Source organism: Pistacia vera, unplaced genomic scaffold, assembly GCF_008641045.1.
Source record: "Pistacia vera cultivar Batoury unplaced genomic scaffold, PisVer_v2 Contig655, whole genome shotgun sequence".
Taxonomy (NCBI): Eukaryota; Viridiplantae; Streptophyta; class Magnoliopsida; order Sapindales; family Anacardiaceae; genus Pistacia; species Pistacia vera.
Window position 1 is genome coordinate 159,081 of NW_022196507.1, and position 22,326 is coordinate 181,406.

Below are 22,326 nucleotides of genomic sequence, written 5' to 3' on the forward strand. Positions count from 1 at the left end.
GGCCACCACTGCCAACAGTCATTAAAATAGCACGTGACCGATTGGATCTAGCCAGCCATGCATGGATCTGGCTATTTTTTACTAGATTGAAGGCTGAAAACCGTCAGAATGGATATGACTGTTTTCTGCCAAATCAATGCACGGTCAGCCATGTCTGACTGGTCATGCACTGTTCCAACGATTGTCAGTGGTGGCTGGTGGAAATGGCCAGTAGTCGCCAGTTGCCTTGGGTGGCCGAGGGTATTTTGTTAAGTTTTAAACTTCCTAAAAAAAATTTCCTAAACCAGACGAGAAGTCCACCGCCCGCCAACTAAAGTCTCAAATTTACACCAAAGAAAGAGACGTAGACAAGTGATACAAGTCCAGTTGTCTAATGTAGAAGGTTTCCTTTGAGACGCCTCCCCACTGGCTGGCAGTACTGTACCTCAAAGGTTCCCTAATGCTATACCTTACACTATAACATTTGCTTTTATGCAAGTTAATTTCAAACACTAGTTAATACTCTTTTTGTAAATTAAATTGATCTTTCCGTCAAACTTTTGATGGAAAGTTAAAACTTTCAAACAACATCAAAGAAAGAGAGCCGCATAAAGCCTGTACTCCGTTCCTCCCATAACATCTTTTTCTACAAGCATGGGGTTCAATCCTTGCCATTTCCCAAATTTCCCACTTTTTTTATTGTTCTCTTTTCCTTACTCTTGTCTTTCAATACTTCGAAAAGCCAAAACTTGTTGCGTTGAGGCTCTTCACTATCAGTTGAAGATGCTTCAGACGTGTTATCATCCCTAAACAAAACTTTCACCTATGGGTTTTATGGCCTTGGTCAAAATGCTTATTGGTTCTCAATCTGGTTCACCAATTCTAAAGAAAGAACTGTTGTTTGGATGGCTAACCGTGACAGACCAGTCAATAGGCAGGGCTCAAAAATTATTTTTCGGCGAAATTGTGCCATGGTGCTAACCGATGTTGATGATTCGGTAATTTGGATGACTAACACTACCTCTACTGGTGCTTTGAGAACAGAGCTTTTGGCTACTGGAAATGTTCTTTTAACGAATGCAGATGGTAAAATTCTATGGCAAAGCTTTGATTATCCTACCGATACACTTCTTTAAGAGCACACAAGTGATTTCCAGATTAGGTAAAGGAAATTATGCTTCTGGGTATTTTATGTGTTATTTTGATAATGATAATGTATTGAGATTGATGTATGATGGACCCGATATTTCAAGGGTGTATTGGCCTAATCCTGATTATAATGTGTGGATAAATGGAAGAACATCGTATAACAGTAGTAGAATAGCTTTTTTAGATGAAACAGGCAGTTTCTTATCAAGTGACATGTGGCAATTTAGAGCTTTTGATATGGGCTTTGGGATCAAAAGAAGGCTAACTGTGGATTATGATAGGAATCTCAGGCTTTATAGCCTCAACAATTTGACAAGATCATGGATGATTTCATGGCAAGCTATTATGGAGCAATGTAAAGTTCATGGGATTTGTGGTAGAAATGGGATTTGTGTATCTACACCAGAGCCTAAGTGCTCATGCCCTCTAGGCTATGAGGTAACTGAACCGGATAATTGGAACAAAGGTTGTAAGCCTAAGTTCAACAAAACTTGTTCAAACTTACAGCAACTAAAATTTATCGCGGTTCAAAAAGTAGATTTCTATGGGTTTGATCTCAATTACAGTACAGCTACATCAATGGAATCTTGCAAGAAATCATGCTTGGATGATTGCCAGTGTGAAGCATTTAGCTATAGGCTGAACAAGGAAGGGCTTTGTTACACAAAAAGTGCACTTTTCAATGGCTACCGTTCTCCAACATTTCCAGGCAGCATATATTTGAAGTTTCCAGTCAGTGTTGAGGCATCAGAACCCGATAGTCTCAATGGCAGCAGTCCTGTATGTCAAGAATCTATAATTATGATGGGATCACCTTCCATGTATGACAATACTTTCAAGAGAGTGAGATGGATTTATATGTACTGGTTTGCATTAGCTATTGGTGCAATTGAAGTTATCTTCCTTCTATTAGGTTGGTGGCTCCTTTATAGAAGAAATGGTGTGCCATCTTTACTAGAAGACGGATATCGTGCACTGTCAACTCAGTTCAAGAGATTCAGTTATGTTGAACTCAAGAAGGCAACGAAAAATTTCAAAGAAGAGATTGGTAGAGGAGGTTCCGGGGCTGTGTTTAAGGGTGTTTTGGGAGATGAAAGGGTGGTGGTTGTCAAGAGACTAGGAGATTTGTATCAAGGAGAAGAAGTTGTTGTTGTTTATGCATTGGAGTTTAACAAAGAAAAGAAAAAGAGCTGAACTGAATGAAGAGAGTTGCGTTTTCTACATTTCAAAATGTGTTTTCATTACAGCTAATAAAGCAAAGTTTTACACTGACTTATACCTACTTTGCGGACATATAATAACTTAAATTAATCCTAAGCCACACACTTAATATCAACTAACAACTACTGCATCAGAACATCCCTTACAATCTGGAATGCGTATCACACTTTTACAAAATGAGCTAAACATGCAGCATATCAAATACACCCCTGGCAGACTTTAGTTCAGGTTTTGCCACCAACACACTTCAAAAATCTTTAACTAAACTGCTGCATTTCCAGCCATGCATCAACGTTCAACACTCCTCCTTGATGGTTGGCTGGAAACACCAAGTCTGAATCTAAATTCTTCAAACTTGGCTTTGGAGACAGCTTTGGTCATAATGTCAGCCACTTGCAATTCATTCCTGCAATGCACCAGTTTCACTTCACCATTTTGCTCAGCCTCTCTCACTGCATGGAACTTTATTTTTATGTGCTTTGTACGTCCATGTTGCACAAGATTCTTGGCCATAGCTACTACAGATTGATTGTCACACATGATGGCAGTAGTTTGTTCTATTTCAGCTTCAAATCATCAAGGACTTTTCTCAACCAAATGGCTTGATTCACAACTGCAGCAGCTGATATATACTTTGCTTCAGCTGTGGATTGGGCCACGGTTTCCTGCTTCCTGGAAAGCCAGCAGATAGCACCATGATTCAGGAAAAATGCAAATCCTAAAGTGCTCCTCATATCATCTATCGAACCAGCCCAATCGCTATCCAAATAACCAACTAAACTGAAGTCTTCTGATCTCTTGAACCACACCCCATAATCAGTGCTTCCTTTTACATACCTCAACACCCTTTTTGCTGTTTTGAAGTGTGTTTTAGTTGGTTTACTCATAAACCTGGACAGTAAACTGGTTGCATACATCAAATATGGCCTGGTTGCTGTCAAATACAGCAGACACCCTATTAAATTCCTGTACAATCCTTCATCAACCTTCTCACCATCCTCATCCTTTGACAGCTTTAAGTTTGGAACCAAAAGGTAGATTTACTGGTTTGTAGTTTTCCATGTAGAACTTTTTCAAAACTTCACTTGCATACCTTTTTTTATTCACAAAGATCCCATCCACTTGTTGATCAATCTCCATTCCAAGAAAGTAAGACATTCCACCCAAGTCAGTCATTTCAAACTCACTTTGCATGGATTTCTTGAATTCATCCACTTGAGTTTGATTGCTTCCAATTACTAGAAAATCATCCACATACAATGAAATGATCATCAAGTCATCTTCAGCTTCTCTAATGTATAGAGTGTGTTCATTTGGACTCCTAACAAAATCCAAGTTCAGCAGGTGGTCATTAATCCTGCTGTACCAAGCCCTTTGAGCCTGTTTTAGGCCATACAAGGCCTTCCTCAGCAAATACACCTTTCCCTCTTGTCCTTGGATCACATACCCTTCAGGTTTTTCAATGTAGATTTCCTCATTCAACCAGCCATTCAAGAAGGCAGATTTTACATCCATTTGGTATACTTTCCAGGAGAATTGAGCAGCCACTGTAAGTAGCAGCCTAATGGTGTCATGTCGTGCAACAGGAGCAAATGTCTCCAGGAAATCCACTCCATACTGCTAAGCAAATCCCTTAACTACAAGCCTGGCCTTATGCTTCAGAATTCACCCATCTGGATTTAGATTTTTTTTGAAAATCCATTTCACCTGAATAACTTTTCTGTTTTCTAGTCTGTCCACCAGCTTCCAGATTTGGTTTTTTTCAATCATGGCAAGCTCCTCCTTCATGGCACTCCTCCAGGATTCTGATTGTGCAGCCTCTAAATAACTTGTAGGTTCCATTTGTGCTAAGTTGCACCTGTCATACACACCAATAAGTGTTTTGGTTCCACTAACAGCAACTTCTTCTTCTGATTCCTCCCCTGAATCTTCTTCAATTTGATCAGGTTGAACCTCACTCAGTTGAGGTTGTTTATCTACATCAGCTCTACACTTTTCCCAGTTCCAGACTCCTCTCTCATCAACCTTAACATCTTAGGACACCACCACTTTTCTAGAGTCAGAAATATAAATCTTGTAGGCCTTGGATTGGCTACTGTAGCCAATAAATATTCTAGTCACAACCCTATCCTCCAGCTTAGTCCTCTTTGTAGGTGGCACTAGGACGTAGCAAAGGCTTCCAAAAATCTTCAGTTCATCCACTGCTGGTCTGACTCCAGTCTAAGCTTCAAAAGATGTTTAGTTTTTTAAGGCTTTGGTGGGAATTCTATTGAGTAGGTAGACACTTGTGTTTGCTGCTTCTGCCCAAAATGGTTTGGGAAGTTTTTTCTCAGCCATTAAGCATTTTGCTATTTCCATGACTGTCTTGTTGCTCCTCTCACAAACTCTATTCTGTTGTGGAGTGTATGGGCTGCTGAATTCATGTCTTATTCCATCTTCAATGCAGATTTTTTCAAACTCTTGAGAAGTGTATTCAGTGCCATTATCACTTCTCAAGGTTTTGATGGATTTTTTTGTCAAATTTTCTAATTCTAGTTTGAATTTTCTGAATGTTCCAGCCACCTCATTTTTCTGTTTTAGGAAGTAAATCCACCCCATCCTAGACCAATCATCTATGAACAATACAAAGTACTTGCTCCCATTGAGTGATAAGGTTTGCATGGGGCCATATACATCCGAGTGAATAAGCTGGAGTTTTTCAGAGGCTTTCCAAGCTTGGTTCACTGGGAATGGTTTCCTACTCATCTTGCCTAGTTGACACACTTTGCAGACACCTCTCGGCTGCTCAACAATAGGCAGATTCTGGACTAGATTTTTAGACTGCATTTCACTCAAATTTCTATAGTGTACATGGCCTAATCTCTTGTGCCACATTTTAGTTTCATCCTCTCTAACATTGCATGCTGTGTGTGGTGTAACTTTCCACATTATTGGAAAGCTTTTCCCTACCATTTTTACTCTCAAAATCTCATTACCCTTATTGTGTTGAATAATGCAGGATTGTTTTTGAAAATGCAGTGTATAATTCCTTTCCAACATTTGTCCCACACTCAAAAGACTTTGACTTATATTAGGTGCATAAAGTACATTTGAGATTAGCTTTGTACCTTTTGGAGTTTGGATTGCAACATCTCCCTTGCCTCTTACTTCCACACACTCTCCATTCCCAACTTTAATCTTTGATCAATGAGAGTGATCTATATTCACAAAGTAGCTCAAGTCTGCTGTCATGTGATGTGTGCACCCACTGTCAATTAGCCATGTATCATCACAGGTTTGGACCAGATTTGATGAGGCCACAAACAGTTGTTCTGTCTCCTGCACTGGCTGTTGTTCATCAGCTGTTTGAGCTTGCTATTGGGATTGCTCTCCCTTGTTTTTGCACACTCTTTCAACATGGCCAAACTGCTTGCAGACCCTACACTGTATACCAGGTCTGAACCAGCATTTGTGCTCTGCATGTCCCTTTCTTTTGCAATGAGAACAGGCAAGAAACCTCTTCATCCCACCAGTTTTGTTCCACTGGTTATTAGCCCTTTCTTTTCCTCTTTTTTCTCCAGCAAACTTCCTGCAGTTCCCTTGTCCAGTCTTGCCCTTATAGGTTGCTAACATTGTCCCTTCATTTGCCTTCTCTAGCCTTAGGAGCCTTCTTTGCTCTTATGCCTACAGAGCATGGACCAGCTCAGTCAATGTGATCTAAATCAGGTCCTTTGAGTCCTCCAAGGATGAGATTTTGGCTTCAAACCTTTCCGAAAAGCTCACCATTACCTTGTCCACTATTCTATTGTCTAACATCTCCACTCCGAGTAATCTGATTTTGTTGACGATGTTCATCAACCTATCAACATATTCTTTCACTTTCTCAGCCTCCTGCATTCTTAAAGATTCAAACTCCCTTCTCGAATTCAGAACCTGCATGTTTCTTGTAGTGTTACTTCCCATGAACTCTTCTCTCAACTTGTCCCATGATTCCTTGGCTGTTTTGCATGCCATAATCCTTGTGAAAACAAGGTCTGTGACAGTTGAGTGGATGTGGGACAGGGCTCTTGGAGCCTTTGATGCTTCCTCTTCATGCATTCGAATTTGATTGAGAGTGGGATTTGGTCCCAGCTGAGGGGGTTGTCTCTCTTCCTTTACATACTGCTAGAGTCTTTGGCCCCTCAGGTAAGCCTTCATTTTGACTTACCAAATATAGTAGTGTTCACCGTTGAACACAGGAGGTAGAAGGGAAGTTCTTGGAGTAGTCATTTTTTCAAGAAAAACTAGGCCTGATGCAATGCAGTTTCACGGAGAGCTGGATGAGTTGTTTTGGAGAAGAAATGTTTAGTTTTTTTTTGGTTGGAATCAACGAAGCTCTGATACCATGTTGTTGTTTATGCATTGGAGTTTAACAAAGAAAAGAAAAAGAGCTAAATTGAATGAAGAGAGTTGCGTTTTCTACATTTCAAAATGTGTTTTCATTACAGCTAATAAAGCAAAGTTTTACACTGACTTATACCTACTTTGCAGACATTTAATAACTTAAATTAATCCTAAGCCACACACTTAATATCAACTAACAACTACTGCATCAGAACATCCCTTACAATCTGTAATGCGTATCACACTTTTACAAAATGAGCTAAACATGCAGCATATCAAATACACCCCTGGCAGACTTCAGTTCAGGTTTTGCCGCCAACACACATTCAAAAAACTTTAACTAAACTGCTGCATTTCCAGCCATGCATCAACGTTCAACAGAAGTGTTTTGGGCAGAAGTGAGTATAATTGGAACAATCTATCACATGAACCTAGTGAGAATGTGGGGGTACTGTTCAGAAGGCAGACATAGACTCTTAGTCTATGAGTATGTGGAAAATCAATCACTGGACAAGCACATATTCTCACCAGGTTTTCTGGGATGGAAAGAAAGGTTCAAAGTTGCCTTGGGGACAGCCAAGGGTTTAGCTTATCTTCACCACGAGTGCCTGGAATGGGTTATTCATTGTGACGTGAAGCCTGAAAATATTCTTTTGGACAGTGAATTTGAGCCCAAGATTGCAGATTTTGGGCTGGCTAAGTTGTCTCAAAGGGGCAGCTATGGTTCTGAATTCTCTCAGATTCGAGGAACGAAAGGTTACATGGCTCCAGAGTGGGCTCTGAATCATCCTATTACTGCCAAAGTTGATGTTTACAGTTTTGGAGTTGTGATTCTAGAGATGGTGAAAGGAATTAGGCTTTCAAATTGGGTGGTAGAGGATGGTGAGGAGCAGGAATCGAAGCTGACAAGATACACCAGATTGGTGAAAAGGAAAATTCAATGTGGAGAGAACACATGGATAGAGGACATGGTGGATCCAACATTGAATGGAAAGTTTAGTGGGAAACAGGTTGCAGCATTGGTTAAAATTGGTATATCCTGTGTGGAGGAAGATCGAAACAAGAGACCAACGATGGATTCAGTAGTCCGGACCCTGTTGGAATGTGAAACTGAATCTGAAGTCCCCAGTCCAAGCAATCACTAATGGCACTTCAGCTGTAAACATCTTCCCTTTTCTAGCTGGAGTATATTTTTGTGCTTTCATGATTAGGATACACAGTTTATCATGTAAGATCAGCTTAAAGCATTTTCAGATGTAGCATATGAAGTAAATAAAAGAATGCTTATATTCCAGAAAAGAACAATTTTGATTATGTTTGACAGTATAAGGTCATCATAGAAAAGAGGAAAAAGAAATTATTATAAAATCAGACGAAAAAGAAGAAAGAATTAAAATTGCTGGTTTTTGATTACTGGTAGCCACAAAAACAAAAACATAGAGGTTATTAATGTTAAAACTGATTTTTACCATATTATGCATTATTAAGTTGAACGAGTNACCAATTTTCCTCACCATATAACACAGCAAGGAAGTTCTTATCAAAGTTAATTATAAACGTACAATGAGCAAGTCCTCGTTTTAAGCTCAAATTTATTTGGTTTAATTGACAGGCTGTTGAATAGTCGTGAGAGTTCTAACAGTGCACAATCATCGAATTATTGTGGTTTATAATTTAAGTTTTTAACTTCATATATAACAGTTATGAATGCAAATTGTTCTCACTTATTTATATTAATACAGTACTTATTAAGTTGATTTTTCAAATTTATTCCTCTGCACTGTTCTTGCATGCAAGGAACTCAAGTGTCTTATTCGTAAACATTCAACAATTATCTTAGTAAACTTGTTATCAGTTTTATCACTCTATACATACATTCATATATGGTGTAAGTATCTGATCTTGAAGCTGATCCATAATCACCCATATCATCAACAAGAAGCTTGATCATAATTAAAAGTTTATCATGACGACAATAAGAGGCAAACCAGAAATTTTTTTTTTTTTTTCGCGTAGGCTGAAATTTTTTTTTATGTTTAATATTTGAGTCGGTGACGTGGATGAATTTCAACATATGGAAAATTGATCGAAATTATTTCAACTGTAGATTAGATAGATGTTGCAAACGTACTCATGTATAAGTCTACTTCTCTATCAGTTTTACATAAGGTGCTCTTGGTTTTTGTCAGATCATGCAGGGTGTGAATGAAATAAAGACAAATACTAAACCAATATAACATACAAACAAATCACAGAAAGTAAAGAGAGAAAATAATACGTGCGATTTACCCTTGGTTCACCCAATATAGGCTACGTTCAACTGAATCAATATTATTACAATATTTCTTCACCTCTTTCATTTACAATGAATGAATTACCCTATGATTGCTATCACACTCATAACAAGAGAAAAATATGTTTATATACTAGGTTTAAAAGACTAAACCTAGTTTTATAATGATTCATATTTCTAAGCTCAAACCCAAAAAAGAATTAATAACTTAAAGAAATCATACAGCGGTTATACACGAAAAAAGCCCAAACCGCCTACGGGCTTAGGGGCTCTACCCCTGCGACCCCTGCCCACTCACCGGTCAACAGGACCCCCGTGTTGGAGTCCCACATTGACTAGGCACGCTCAAGCTTATTGGGTTATAAGAGGGGGTAATCCTCCCATTCAATAAGGCCTTATTGGGTGAGGAGTCAGGCCCACCTCAAATTATAACATGGTATCAGAGCCCAGGTTCAGTTGAGCTGAGCGCTTGACCAGCGGGTGAGGAGTTAGAGCCAGCAACTACCTCCAATAACAGGCATGACCCAACATATGGGCTTGACCGTGAGGGGGAGTGTTGGAGTCCTACATCGACTAGGCACACTCAAGCTTATTGGGTTATAAGAGGGGGTAATCCTCCCATTCAATAAGGCTTTATTGGGTGAGGAGTCAGGCCCACCTCAAATTATAACACCCCGATTGCATATGCATAACCTATTAATGTTGAAGTAGTTGACAACTCCAACAGGGTGCACGCTGAAGATATCAATTCAAATGTAAGATGATTGAGGTTCATGGGGTTTGATTGTGCCAAATCTTAGAAGTAATTATCATGTGGTGAGTTTGATATTCAATATTATTGATTTGTGATAAATAAAAAATTGGAGATTTTGATAATTTTATATGCCAATAATATCATATAATTGAAATAATAAAAAGAATTGTAATTGAATATAACCGTTTAGCTCATAATAATGAACTTTTATACTTTAGTCTCATAGTTTGGTTGATAGTGAGTGTTAATCTGGCTTATGACAACATTTTCAAAGGAGATAGATTTGAATTAACACGTTAATATATACAAGTCATTGCAACTTAGAAAAGGCTGAAGCAAGTGCTCCTCGAAGTTCCATATGTTTCCATATTTATGGTCAAACAAACTATGCGTAATCAATCTTTAAGAGTGCACGAAAATTATAATGGGAACAAAATAACATTTCTTATACAATCAGCATGTGAGGACTAATGTATTTAATAGGTTAATCATTCCTGGGTGGCCGAGTGGGACAATAAAAACTTTTGGGTGTATTACCTCGTGAGGTCTTAAATTCAATTCTTCTTGATTACTAATAGGGATGGTCAGTGAAAGATTTACCTGGTCGTTTAATTTCATGGCCTCGATGAGATGCACACAAGCTAGTGTTGAGAACCTCGATATATATATATATATATATATAAGATACGAATATGATTTATAAATAACAACCTTAGAATGTAAGGACTAATGTATGATCCTAATTAAAGGTCCACAAGGCCCTTCCACATTCAGCATTGATATGGTGGGTAGCAGTTTGACCATTTGCATCAGACTACTTCAATATTCAATGCACATTGCATAACTTGTCGCCTTTCCTAAGTGTCTTTAAGTTCCTAGCCTGTGAAGCTATCTTGTCAGGCTGGATCCGCAAGAAACATGGATGTGATTACACTTTCTTTCACAAATTTATGCTCTGATACAATGATAAATCAAAAGAAACCCAATATGTTGAAGAAACTCAAAAGAGAATGTTAGTGTTTCATAAATTCATTGATGAGAACCACCAAAAAAAAAATTACAATATAAAAATACAGATAAATATATGTCAAGTTGGATTCGTGACTACATTTTCTTTAACAAATTGATGCTCTGATATCATGACAAAAATAAAATCAAAAGAAACCTAATATGTTGAAGAAACTCAAAAGAGAATATTAGGGTTTCACAACTTCATTGATGAGAACCATACACACACACGCACACAAAATTACAACAGAAAGATAAAGATAAAGATAAAGATAAATAGGTTATAAAGAAAATAAGAGAAAAGACTAAACTTAAGATAATAATTCTAACACTTGTATCATTTTTACTTGTCATTGTATTGATTTGCAAATAAGATTATTCAAAACAAACAGAAGACCAAACTTTCATTTTCAAGTGCACATGTAGAATGATTGAACAACTTGAGCCGTCCGGTTTTACCCGCTATCACTTCCCCCGTTACCATGCAACTCTACCTAAATTTTTGCTGAAATTGTTTGACATGCAGCTATCAACCCTCAAGATTCAAAAATATTGATGTGAAGATATGAGGTCAACTATCTGATTCCTTCATCGTGTTACTAGAAGGAAGTTTATAGAGGTACATTGGTTCATAGTAATGAAGTTGAATTCGTCACACATTGTCAAGGGGGGGTATTGAAGTTGAATTGTCCCACATCGTCAAGTTGGTAGGCTGTTACTTGAGCCAGCTTTTGAGGCGATGATGAGTTTGGACCCGGCCTTGCACGTTGAGCGTGAGTTATTGAAGTTGAATTTTCCTCACATCTATAGTTGGGCTCTCTCCTCCCTTGAGCTAATTTTTTAGAGTGAGTTATATCCAAACTCATTTTATCACATCGTATTTGTTGGTAGAAGATCAATTTACTTTATCACATAGTATTTGTTGGTATAAGATCAATTTTACTTCAAGAATTCATTGGGTAATATTCAGCTCTCAGGAATTTGATACTGATGATGCAGTGATATGGAAAATTGATCAAAATTATTTCAACTGTAAATTAGAGAGATGTTGCAAACGTACTCATGTATAAGTCTACTTCTCTATCAGTTTTACATAAGGTGCTCTTGTTTTTTGTCGGATCATTTGCAACATGCAGGATGCACCCTGAATGATTCAGGTTCATGGGGTTTGATTGTGCCGAATCTTAGAAGGAATTATCATGTGGTGAGTTTGATACTCAATACTATTGATTTGTGATTAAAAAAAAAAAAAAAAAAAAAGTTGGAGATTTGATAATTTTATATGTGAATAATATCATATAATTGAAAAAATAAGAATAATTGTAATTGAATATGATAATGAACTTTTATATGTTAGTCTCATAGTTTGATTGACAGTAAGTGTTAATCTGGCTTATGAAAACATTTTCAAAGGAGATAGACTTGAATTAACACGTTAATACTTAATACAAGTCATTGGACTCATTGCTGACTTAGAAAAGACTGAAGCAAGTGGTCCTCAAAGTTCCATATGTTTCCATATTTATGGTCAAACAAACTATGCAACCAATCTTGTTAAGAGTGCACGAGAATTATAATGACTAATGAGAACAAAATAACATTCCTTATACAATCAGCATTTGAGGACTAACATTCCTTGTAATGTGAGGACTGATGTATTTTGTAAGTTAATCACCCCTAAGTAACTGGGTGGGATAATAGGAACTCTTGAGTGTATTACTCAAAAGGTTTAAGTTCGATTCTTCTCGATTGTCAATAAGGGTGGCCATTGGAGGGTTTATCCAGTCGTTTAACTTTAGGGCTTCGAGGATTAGGCGAGATACGCGTAAACTGACCTAAACATCCACGATCACAAAAAAAAAAAAAAAAAAAAAAAAAAATGCATTTTATAAGATATGAATATGATTTATAAATAACATTCCTTAGAATGTGAGGACTAATGTATGGTCCTAATTAAAGATACACAAAGCCCTTTTACAATCAGTGGTGAGTAGCAGTTTGGTCATTTGTATCAAACTGCTTCAATATTCTATGAACACTACATAACTTGTCGCCTTTCCGGAGTGTCTATAAGTTCCTAGCCTGTGAAGCTATCCTGTCAAGTTGGATCCGCGAGAAACATGGATGTAATTAGTAATTACACTTTCTTTCACAAATTTATGGTCTCATACCATGATAAATCAAAGGAAATCCAATATGTTGAAGAAACTCAAAAGAGAATGTTATTTTCATAACTTCTTTTATGAGAACCACACAAAAAAATAAAATAAAAATTGCAACAAAAAGATAAAGATAAATAGGTTACAAAGAAAATAAGAGAAAAGACTAAACTTAAGGTAATAATTCTAACACTTGTATCATTTTTACTTGTCATTGTATTGATTTGCAAATAAAGATTACTCAAAACAAACAGAAGACCCAAACTCTCATTTTCAAGTGCACATGTAGAATGATTGAACAACGTGAGCCGCCCGGTTTTACTCGGTATCACTTCCCCCATTACCATGCAACTCTACCTAAATTTTGCTGAAATTGTTTCACATGCAGCTATCAACCCTCAATATTCAAAATTATTGATGTCAAGATATGAGGTCAGCTATCTGATTCCCTCCTCGTGTTACTAGAAGGAAGTATATAGAGGTACATTGGTTCATAGTATTTTTTAGTAGAATCAATTTTACTTCAAGTATTCATTGGGTAATATGAGCCAAGCAGACTCAAGCTTAGTCCTTTCCAATTGACTTGATCATTTCCTAACGCGAGAGACTAGTCCTTTCCAATTGACTTGATCATTTCCTAACGCGAGAGACTTTTCCTTCACGGGCTTCGACTGGCAGGTCCACATTTTCTCCACTGTTCCTGCATTCGAAAGACTACAGTATCAGAGACGTACTTGATCTTTTCAATGTTCTTTAAATAACAAAATATTCAGCACTAATGTACTGTAAGTAACAAATATTCCGCTCTCAGGAATTTGAAACAATCAAACTAGCGGCAAAATTTGTTTCCTCTTCACAAAATCTTTTCACCTTTTTTTTTTTTTTTTAGTTTCTTGTGATGGCTGCAGCTCTTCGATCGATTTATGTTTGGATGCTTTTCAATTTATCCTTCATTTGCTTGTGCTCATCTCAAAATGAAAACGAGTTCATCTACAATCATGGCTTCCATGAAGCCAAATTACATCTGGGTGAATTCTCAGAAATCCACCCCAATGGTCTATTGCAGCTAACCAACACTTCTGAGAGGCAAACTGGTCATGCTTTTTATCCATTCCCATTCAAATTCAACACATCTTCCCCTGAATCTCTTTCCTTTTCCACGAATTTTGTTTTTGCCATAGTTCCAGAATCGGTTAATAATGGAGGCCATGGCATAGCTTTCGTCATCTCACCGTCTATGAACTTTACTGGCGCTGTTGCAGGTCATTATTTGGGACTCTTCAATCTTACAAACAATGGCCAGCCTACAAACCACATCTTAGCGATCGAGGTTGATACTGTAAAAAGCCCTGAATTTTATGACATAGATGGAAACCATGTGGGAATTGATGCGAACGGCTTGATTTCTAATGAATCTGCTACAGCAACTTATTATTCGAATGAAGAACGGAAGAACAAAAGCTTAGTGCTCATGAGTGGAGATCCAATACAGGTTTGGATAGACTACGATGGTGCTGAAAAATTACTCAATGTGACTCTCTCTCCTATTCGAATCGCAAAACCAGAAAGACCTCTCTTGTCAACACCGCTCAATCTTTCTGAAGTTCTCTTGGACTCTATGTATGTTGGTTTCTCAGCAACAACTGGAACAGTTACAAGTGACCATTATATTCTAGGATGGAGCTTCAACAGAAGCGGACAAGCACAAAACATTGATGTCTCCAAGCTTCCTCCTGTTCCTGCTCACGGGAAAGCAAGTAAGAAACCTGGACTACTGATGATTGTTTTGATTGTAGTAGCGGTGGCTGTGTTTTTTATAGTAGTCATTGTAGCTGCTTACATTGTGTGGAAGAAGAAATATGAAGAAGTATGTGAAGACTGGGAAAGGGAATATGGCCCTCAAAGGTTCCCCTATAAGAATCTCTATAAAGCAACCAGAGGTTTCAAGGACAAAGAGCTTATTGGAAAAGGAGGTTTTGGAAAGGTTTACAGAGGCGTCCTTCCTTCTAACGAGCAAATCGCAGTCAAGAGGGTCTCTCACGATTCGGAACAAGGGATGAAGGAATTTGTGGCTGAGATTGTTAGCATGAGAAGGCTAAGGCATAGGAACTTGGTGCAACTCCGCGGCTATTGCAGGCGAAAGAGAGAATTTATTTTGGTCTATGATTATATGCCAAACGGAAGCCTGGACAAAATATTATACAGCAATACAGAGCCAAATCTTAATTGGTTTCAGCGATTTCGAATCATTAGAGGAATAGCTTCTGGCCTTCTTTACCTCCATGAAGAATGGGAACAAGTTGTCCTACATAGAGATATAAAACCGGGTAATGTTCTATTGGATGCCGAACTAAATGGGAGGTTAGGTGATTTTGGCCTAGCTAAACTATATGATCATGGTAGCAATCCACAAACCACAAAATTGGTGGGAACTGTCGGTTATTTGGCTCCCGAATTTATTAGAACTGGAAAGGCAACTACCAGCACAGATGTATTTGCTTTTGGGGCTTTCATGCTTGAGGTGGCTTGTGGAAAGAGGCCTATAGAGCAACAAGGTTATGGAGTGGTATATTTGGTTGAATGGATAATCAATTACTGGAAAAGAGGAGCTATCATCGATGCCAGTGATCCAAGATTAGAAGGTATTTACGCAGAGGAGCAAATGGAGTTGGTACTGAAACTAGGGCTGTTTTGTTCACACCCTAACCCCGCAGCAAGACCTAACATGAGACAGTTGATGCAGTATCTGGATGGCGATGCTACATTGCCAGATATATCACCTGATAGCAGTTCAATTGATGTGTTCATAACTAATAATGAAGCTTCTAGTAGTGGGTCATTTCCTTCATTGTTCGAAAGTAATTCTACTCTGACTATGTCTACTAGTGATTCAGTCCTCAAAGAAGGTCGTTGAATCAAATATCATTCATGCAATTACGGCTTTCTTTGGACCAATCTACAACTTTCTGAGAATTTATGAAACTGGTAGTTCTTTTGTTAATTCTACTTGTCACTGTATTCTGTAAGTCAATCTGATTTCAATTGAACACAACAGCTAGCTCCATATCTATGTTAGAATAGCTATAATATAACCAAAGAAAAGTTAAAAAGTAATCCCAGAGGTCATAACCAAGTCGGATGATTTGCCTTAAAAGATATGAGAACAATTGAGTAACTTTTAACTATTTTGCTTCCTACTCAGAGTCTTGTTTCAATTTTGTATGTGATTCTTGAACTAAGGGCCAATTTGGGATTTGTTGTAGCTTTAAACTTAATCACTTATCAGTCTGGCTCACTCATAGTCTTATTGTTGATTATGTAGTGACCATTTTATAAGCTACGAAAATCTCAAACATGCACAAAATTTCTTCAAACAACTGCCCGAAGAGGTTGAGCCTAGGACTGAACCTCCATTGCCAATCCGTTCATGCAATACTGTGTACTGCATCATAGATGCTTAAAACATTGCTGATATCCTTCCGTTAGCATTTTAAACTTTCAAACAGACACAATAATGAATCCACCAAAATGAATACATTACTCTACAGCAATATGGTTTTCTGTTTTCCCATGAATTGCATACAGACAAACCAAATATTAGATACCAAGTAAAATAACAATGTGCAATGATTTTAGATTTTCTGCTTTTTAATGAATTTCATGAACTTCAGTAAGTACCAATTTCAAAACAAAAATTCATTTTTATACATAATTCATATAGACCCAGTTAGCATAAATTATTCATACTCATCATGCATCAATACCATAACATGAAGACACTTGGAATTTCTACAACTGAGTTAATGAAATAACATAAAATGAAAGAAAACAATCTCTAAGTTACATGTAAAAATACGAATATAATCTTTGGTATACTGGTGCCTTGTCAGGTTTCACTTCAAAATTTTAGATTCAATTTCTTCCAAGCTCAAACCTTTGGTCTCTGGGACAATGAGGACTATGAACAAAACTGATAACAAGGCAATAGCACCAAAAAGGAGGAAAAGGTTCCCTGCTCCCAGCAACTCCTGCAGAATTAGAGAATGTTAATGCAGATCATCACTAAACCAGTTGATCAAAAATAGGAATCAAAGACAATGAACGAAAAACTTTTGAGAGGAATAGATTGCTAGAAATTGGATGAATACCTTCAATGGCGAGAATGCAAAGGTAACAATAGCATTTGAACCAAAGTTAGTAAGCACTGCAAGACTGATGCCTTTTCCTCTTGTACGAAGGGGGAAAATCTCTGACACCATTAGCCAACTGATAGGCCCAAATGATATCTGAAATGATTTTTAAATAACAAACACTCTATCAGATTCAACCTTCACCTTGAGCTTACTAACTGAAAACAAAAACTCAGTCAATTCTTTCTTCTTCTACATTTTCCAATTCCTTTTCCTTAGAATAATATTATCTAAGTCAATATACATTGATACCATAGGGATGTAGCTAATTATGGAGAAAAATGAGTAATTAACACCAACAACCATAAGACATAATTCTTGCCTGGTAGCAACCAACATAGAGAAGCAGAGCAGCAACAGCAACAAGGGGGAGACCTCCAAGTACTTTGTAATATGCAGAAAGCAGAACTAAGGAAAGCGCCTGTAGTGTAGTCAACCAAATAATACAGAAAAACAGACCATTATTTTCTCCACCAACTATGGCATCTAACACTGAAAAATCAAATATTTGGGAGAAGACAAGATGCATACAATCCCACTGACACCTCCAATCAGTAAGGGTCTTCTTCCAAGATCATCAACTTTGAAGACAGCAACCGATGTCATCAGTAACTGAAAAAGGATCAGGATCAATCCATTACAAAAAGGAAAAATTTTCAGTGCCCCAAAAGAGAATAACATAGCAGAGATATTCATCACTCATCCTAAATCAGAAGGATTTGAGATATAATTTTCAAAGGTACCTTGAACAGACCAATTACAACAGAAACTCGAGTAGCATCAGCAGCCGCAGAGAATCCAGCACTCTTGAGCATTGGTAATGCAAAAGTTATTACAAGGTTATGTAAAACTTAAGTAAATAAATATCTTCCATTTCACTAAACGTTAGCATATGTATCAAGTACCTGAAGAATGGGACCTGCATAATACAAAACACTTGGTTGTCCTGTTATCTGTTACAATTAAACAGTAATTCAGCTTGCAAAACAAATTCCTCCGTATTCTCTCCATAATAAATTTTTTTAGTAGATTAAAATAAGGCAAACATAAATATAGCAGCACAGACCAGCAAATAGGACAAAGCACCTGTTGAAAAAGGACCAAACCTCCACCAATTATGAAAGCTTTCAAAGCCGGCCCCTGAAATACCTCCAACAAGCTTCCTTCAGACTCATCACTGTAGGCAGACTTAACTGATAGAAGGGTATCTTCTATTTGCCTTTCGGATATTTTGTCACCGGGAGGCCTGCCCCTTAGTTTGCTTAGGGCAACCATGGCCTTCTCTTTGTATTCTTGCAGGGATCCTTTTCCTTGGAATGCCCTGAGAAGTAACCAGCGAGGAGAAGGCGGAAGACTCCACATTCCTAGTCCCATTAACAAAGCAATAGGGGCACTGAGCCCATACATGTAACGCCATCCCCCAACTGCATTAATTTCGAAGCTTCCCACAAAATAACCTAACTGAAAATAGGATCATGTTTCAACTCAACTCATTGCTTGAAAGAATATAAACATAATATAGAAGCATAAATCATTGTTAAAAAATCACCAAAATTCCCAAAACTATGAAGAGCTCCTTTAGAGAAATTAGGGTTCCACGAATCTGAGATGGGCAAGTTTCTGCGATGTACAGAGGAGCCCCATGCATGGCCTGTCAATTGTCAAATGAGACAGTCTGAGCGATGATTAAAATATGATAAATTACATCAAAAAGAATTAGGTAACTGTACAAAAACAGGTGAACATAAACCAAGAAACTTACCAAACCAATGCCAAGACCATAGAGCAGCCGTCCTGCTAAGAGAACACCAAGGCCTGGAGCGTAGGCTGTGATTAGAGCACCAAGCACATATAGCACAGCAGCTGTTATAAGCTCACGCCTCCTTCCTTTATTAGTCAGTTTAAACAACTGGGTGAGAATGATTTACTTATGAGTTCCAAACTTTTAAGAGGAAGATGATAAGTAACAGATTACCAAGGAAATCTGAAATTGGGTACACTAGGATAGATCCAAAAAGAGCTCCATAGAGGGAACCACTAACCTAAATACAAGGCAACTTGACATAAAATTATATAGATACACCCTGGTGAGTGTATGTAGAAATTGACAGCAGGTTTCCATAAATGAAAAATAAGTTCATTTAAGTGTGACACATGAACCATACCACAAGACCAAGCTGAACAGCCGATAGGTTGAACCAAGTCGTGCCACTAAGCTCAGCTGACTGCAATTATTATAAGAATGAATTACATTTTTTAGTGCATTTTCTTCTAGCTTAAATGAAAAGTATCTTCAAATGTAGCAGTAACCTCTACAACTAAAAAAAAAAAACCCACAAGAGCATATCAGTACCTGCAATGAGATGGTGGCACCAGAGGTGGCACCGATGTCATACCCAAATAACAATCCTCCCAAAGCTGGGAACAGAAACCTGAATGTTGAATGAATTGAGTTAATTTGACACAGTATTATGCTAATCATCAACACAACAGGACACTCACACTGAAATTGAACACACTTAACTATTCACCAAAGCGCATTGGCAATCAATTTTTCATAACCATCAATTAGGCATTGGTTAGCACTTTAGAACCATTTATTTTGCTTTCAGAAGCAAAATTTTAAGAGCAAGTACTAGCAAAATAACATGTAGATCAAAGGTAAATTTAAGTAGAATTCAGATGATCCTAAAATCATAACAGGTTGCTATGTAACAAAATGACTAATTCAAAATTCTCCACCAGAAAACAGAACTACCCATTAACCGAAAAAACAGAAGAAACAAACATCAAATGAAGAAATGAAGGAAAAACATTTACGGCAAAATCACAGAAGACCAAGAAAAATCCTCTTGATATATTGCGTCAGATATAGGCGACTTATCATCTCCTCCAGTAGTATACTCTCCCTGAGCTCCAACCTACCCAAAAACAAAAGAAGGAAATTAAAAAAAAAAAAAAAAATACCCATTTATTAAAACAATAAAAAGAATGATTCTACAGAAATTTTACACTGAATGTTGGTTTGTTAGTTGAGAGCAATAGTGGTTTTGAAGATAGGACATTCTTAGTCTTGAAATAAGAGAAAGAATTTAGAGATGGTTTAGGATCAGTGTGAGAGTTTAAGAAGAGAGACTTTGGCTTCTTGGGTCGGTGAAATTGTGTGAGATTGAAGGAGAAGAGAGGACGAATTGAAGTAGTGGAAGCCATGAAAAGAGTGATCTGACGGTAGACAGTTAAGGTTCCCGCTTTTACTATCTTGTGTTTTGGTTATCAAGTTTTGTTTGCATATGTAGTTTTGGTTGACTTTTGACTTGGATAGACGTCTGCTTTCACTGCTTGCCACAACTTGGGATTGGCGGTTTGGCACCACCTCCACCTCCCCCTTTTACTTGTTTCAAAGTAAGATTAGGGAATCAAATTCCATCCTAAGGCAATTGAAAGGCCTTGGAAACTCTCTCACCATCTCCCTGTAATCCAAACATCTCAAAACCCAATTATCAATCCAATCTCCTTGTGTTAACTCTAGAGATGGAAGTTTTAATCCCTCAAGAATCAAATCTTTGGGACAAAATCTATACGGATCAAATATTAAGGACCCAAAATTATTTTCCAAAAGAATATTGAAATAGGCTTATTATAATATTATTTCCTTTAATGGTTTTTATGATTTTATTTTTTGGATGTCACATTAATTTGAACATATATTTAAATTCTTTATTAATTTAGTTTAATTATTATTGATATCGTGGACATTATAAACTTTGGTAAGGCATAAAATAGAAATAAGCAAATTCTATAATGTTACAATATATTAATAACCCAAGAATGAATTGAATATAATATAGATAGACATACAGCCTTAGGTTCAATTTTTCATCTGTATGATTTAAGTAAAGCCGTGAATGGGTTTGCAGGTTGGGGGCTCAATAGTTAAGCTTTAGCAATCGGAAGAATCATAAATACATATGGCTTCTAAATTTAAGGACTTAAAGTTAGACCAACAAAACATTGTTACCTGGGGGGAGATGCCAATTTTAGAAACTGATGAAATTAAGAGGAGACCTTAATTTTCTCGGAGTTTAATGGTTTAATTGACTTGAAGATATAACCCTATTCCTAGAATTATTATCAGCCATTAAAAACTGAATAAACGTGTGTAATTATCAGTAAATGACCGTTACTAAATGACTGTCACACGTTCTTGTTAGCTTTTTGTTTTTCTTAATTAGCCACAACTTGAAGCCAAGAATTTAACTGCCATTCTATTAAGAATAAGAAGAACTAGTTTGATATTTTTGTGGGTGTGTGTGAAAGAGAAGAAGCAAAGTTTGGTTGAAGAAATGGAAGACGGTGAGAACATATTTGAGAAACAAGCTGTTTCCAAGAGTCGAACAAAAGTTGGGAAGCCACCCACAAGGCTTCAAAAGCATGCACCGGCGAATCTTAAACTGGATGAGGTGACAAACCCTTATGCGTCGTCGTCCTCTGGTAATGTCTCCATAATTCCTCTGTTATCGCCGCTCATTGAATCGCCAAAAGCATTGGCAGAGGGAGAGGAGCTTAAGTTCCCTAAAAGTAGGAATAATAATGACATAAAGTGCAGCGGTGATGAGAAGAAAGGTGGTGGTGGGTCGTCGGTTGCAGGAGAAAGGGCAGTGGCAGACCCAGCAACTATGTTTTCTGTTTTTAAATCAAAATGTGTGATTATAAATGATGCTCAATGATAAATTTTTATTCTTCATTTGTGTTCGTGTTCTTTACGAATTTCACATCCCTAAGACTTTTAACAATTAGAATCTTGGCCATTTATGTTATAGAACAAGTGATATTTTCTTAATGTTTTACTACTTTAAAACAAATATATTTAAACATTAAGATGTAATTCTAAGTTTTTGAATTTTATTTCTTTTGTGGCCAATCTTAATATTCATTAAAACATGAATGTCTGTATGAACGATTTGAAGAAGATGATGGAGAGGAATCAGATTCAGACTCCAAGAGGAAAAGGACATAAGAAAACCATGTAAACGAATCTACTTTAGAGTTTGGGCTGATACATTACCTAGTGAAGACAGCTTACTTTCCAAAAAATTTGCATTTATTAGGTGGGTGGACCGGTGACCCAAAATATAGATAATGATTTGCTTTGTGTATTGTGTAAACATTATTTTTGCAATTCCATTCATCACAGCAAATAATGAGCGAAAA

General features: G+C 37.2%; 3 protein-coding genes and 1 pseudogene across 4 annotated transcripts; 3 read left to right on the forward strand and 1 right to left on the reverse strand.

The window, feature by feature from the left end:
- Positions 1-203: 203 nt before the first annotated feature.
- LOC116111987 lies at positions 204-7,856 on the forward strand (annotated as a pseudogene).
- Positions 7,857-13,820: 5,964 nt separating this feature from the next.
- On the forward strand, positions 13,821-15,926 carry LOC116111941 (L-type lectin-domain containing receptor kinase I.8-like). The gene has a single exon (XM_031398102.1). It carries the CDS (start codon positions 13,824-13,826, stop codon positions 15,837-15,839), a length of 2,016 nt encoding a protein of 671 aa, XP_031253962.1. The 5' UTR covers positions 13,821-13,823; the 3' UTR covers positions 15,840-15,926.
- A 680-nt stretch (positions 15,927-16,606) lies between these two features.
- On the reverse strand, positions 16,607-20,573 carry LOC116111960 (D-xylose-proton symporter-like 3, chloroplastic). 2 transcript variants are annotated; one of them, XM_031398131.1, is made up of 14 exons: positions 20,128-20,570; positions 19,936-20,036; positions 19,469-19,547; positions 19,281-19,340; positions 19,091-19,157; positions 18,878-19,002; positions 18,665-18,766; positions 18,202-18,576; positions 18,021-18,068; positions 17,859-17,921; positions 17,647-17,727; positions 17,438-17,536; positions 17,074-17,211; positions 16,607-16,953 (listed from the first exon to the last, which is right to left on the reverse strand). In XM_031398131.1, the coding sequence occupies exons 1-14, from the start codon at positions 20,323-20,325 to the stop codon at positions 16,819-16,821; spliced, it is 1,671 nt and encodes a 556-aa protein (XP_031253991.1). In that variant the 5' UTR covers positions 20,326-20,570; the 3' UTR covers positions 16,607-16,818. The 2 variants fall into 2 exon arrangements, with proteins under 2 accessions (XP_031253991.1, XP_031253992.1); XM_031398132.1 differs by lacking the exon at positions 19,091-19,157 and having other exon boundaries at positions 18,878-19,024; positions 20,128-20,573.
- Positions 20,574-21,458: 885 nt separating this feature from the next.
- On the forward strand, positions 21,459-21,842 carry LOC116111988. Its single transcript, XM_031398161.1, has one exon. It carries the CDS (start codon positions 21,459-21,461, stop codon positions 21,840-21,842), a length of 384 nt encoding a protein of 127 aa, XP_031254021.1.
- The last annotated feature ends 484 nt before the right edge of the window (positions 21,843-22,326 follow it).

Bases quoted from the DNA above. Each gene is read 5' to 3' on its own strand.
- LOC116111941 (XM_031398102.1), top strand. From the start codon at position 13,824: ATGGCTGCAGCTCTTCGATCGATTTATGTTTGGATGCTTTTCAATTTA.
- LOC116111960 (XM_031398131.1), bottom strand. From the start codon at position 20,325: ATGGCTTCCACTACTTCAATTCGTCCTCTCTTCTCCTTCAATCTCACA. The intron at 19,548-19,935 runs GTAAATGTTTTT...TTCAACATTCAG, and splicing joins TGGTCTTCTGTGATTTTGCC to GTTTCTGTTCCCAGCTTTGG. The intron at 19,158-19,280 runs GTATGGTTCATG...CCTTGTATTTAG, and splicing joins CTGTTCAGCTTGGTCTTGTG to GTTAGTGGTTCCCTCTATGG.
- LOC116111988 (XM_031398161.1), top strand. From the start codon at position 21,459: ATGGAAGACGGTGAGAACATATTTGAGAAACAAGCTGTTTCCAAGAGT.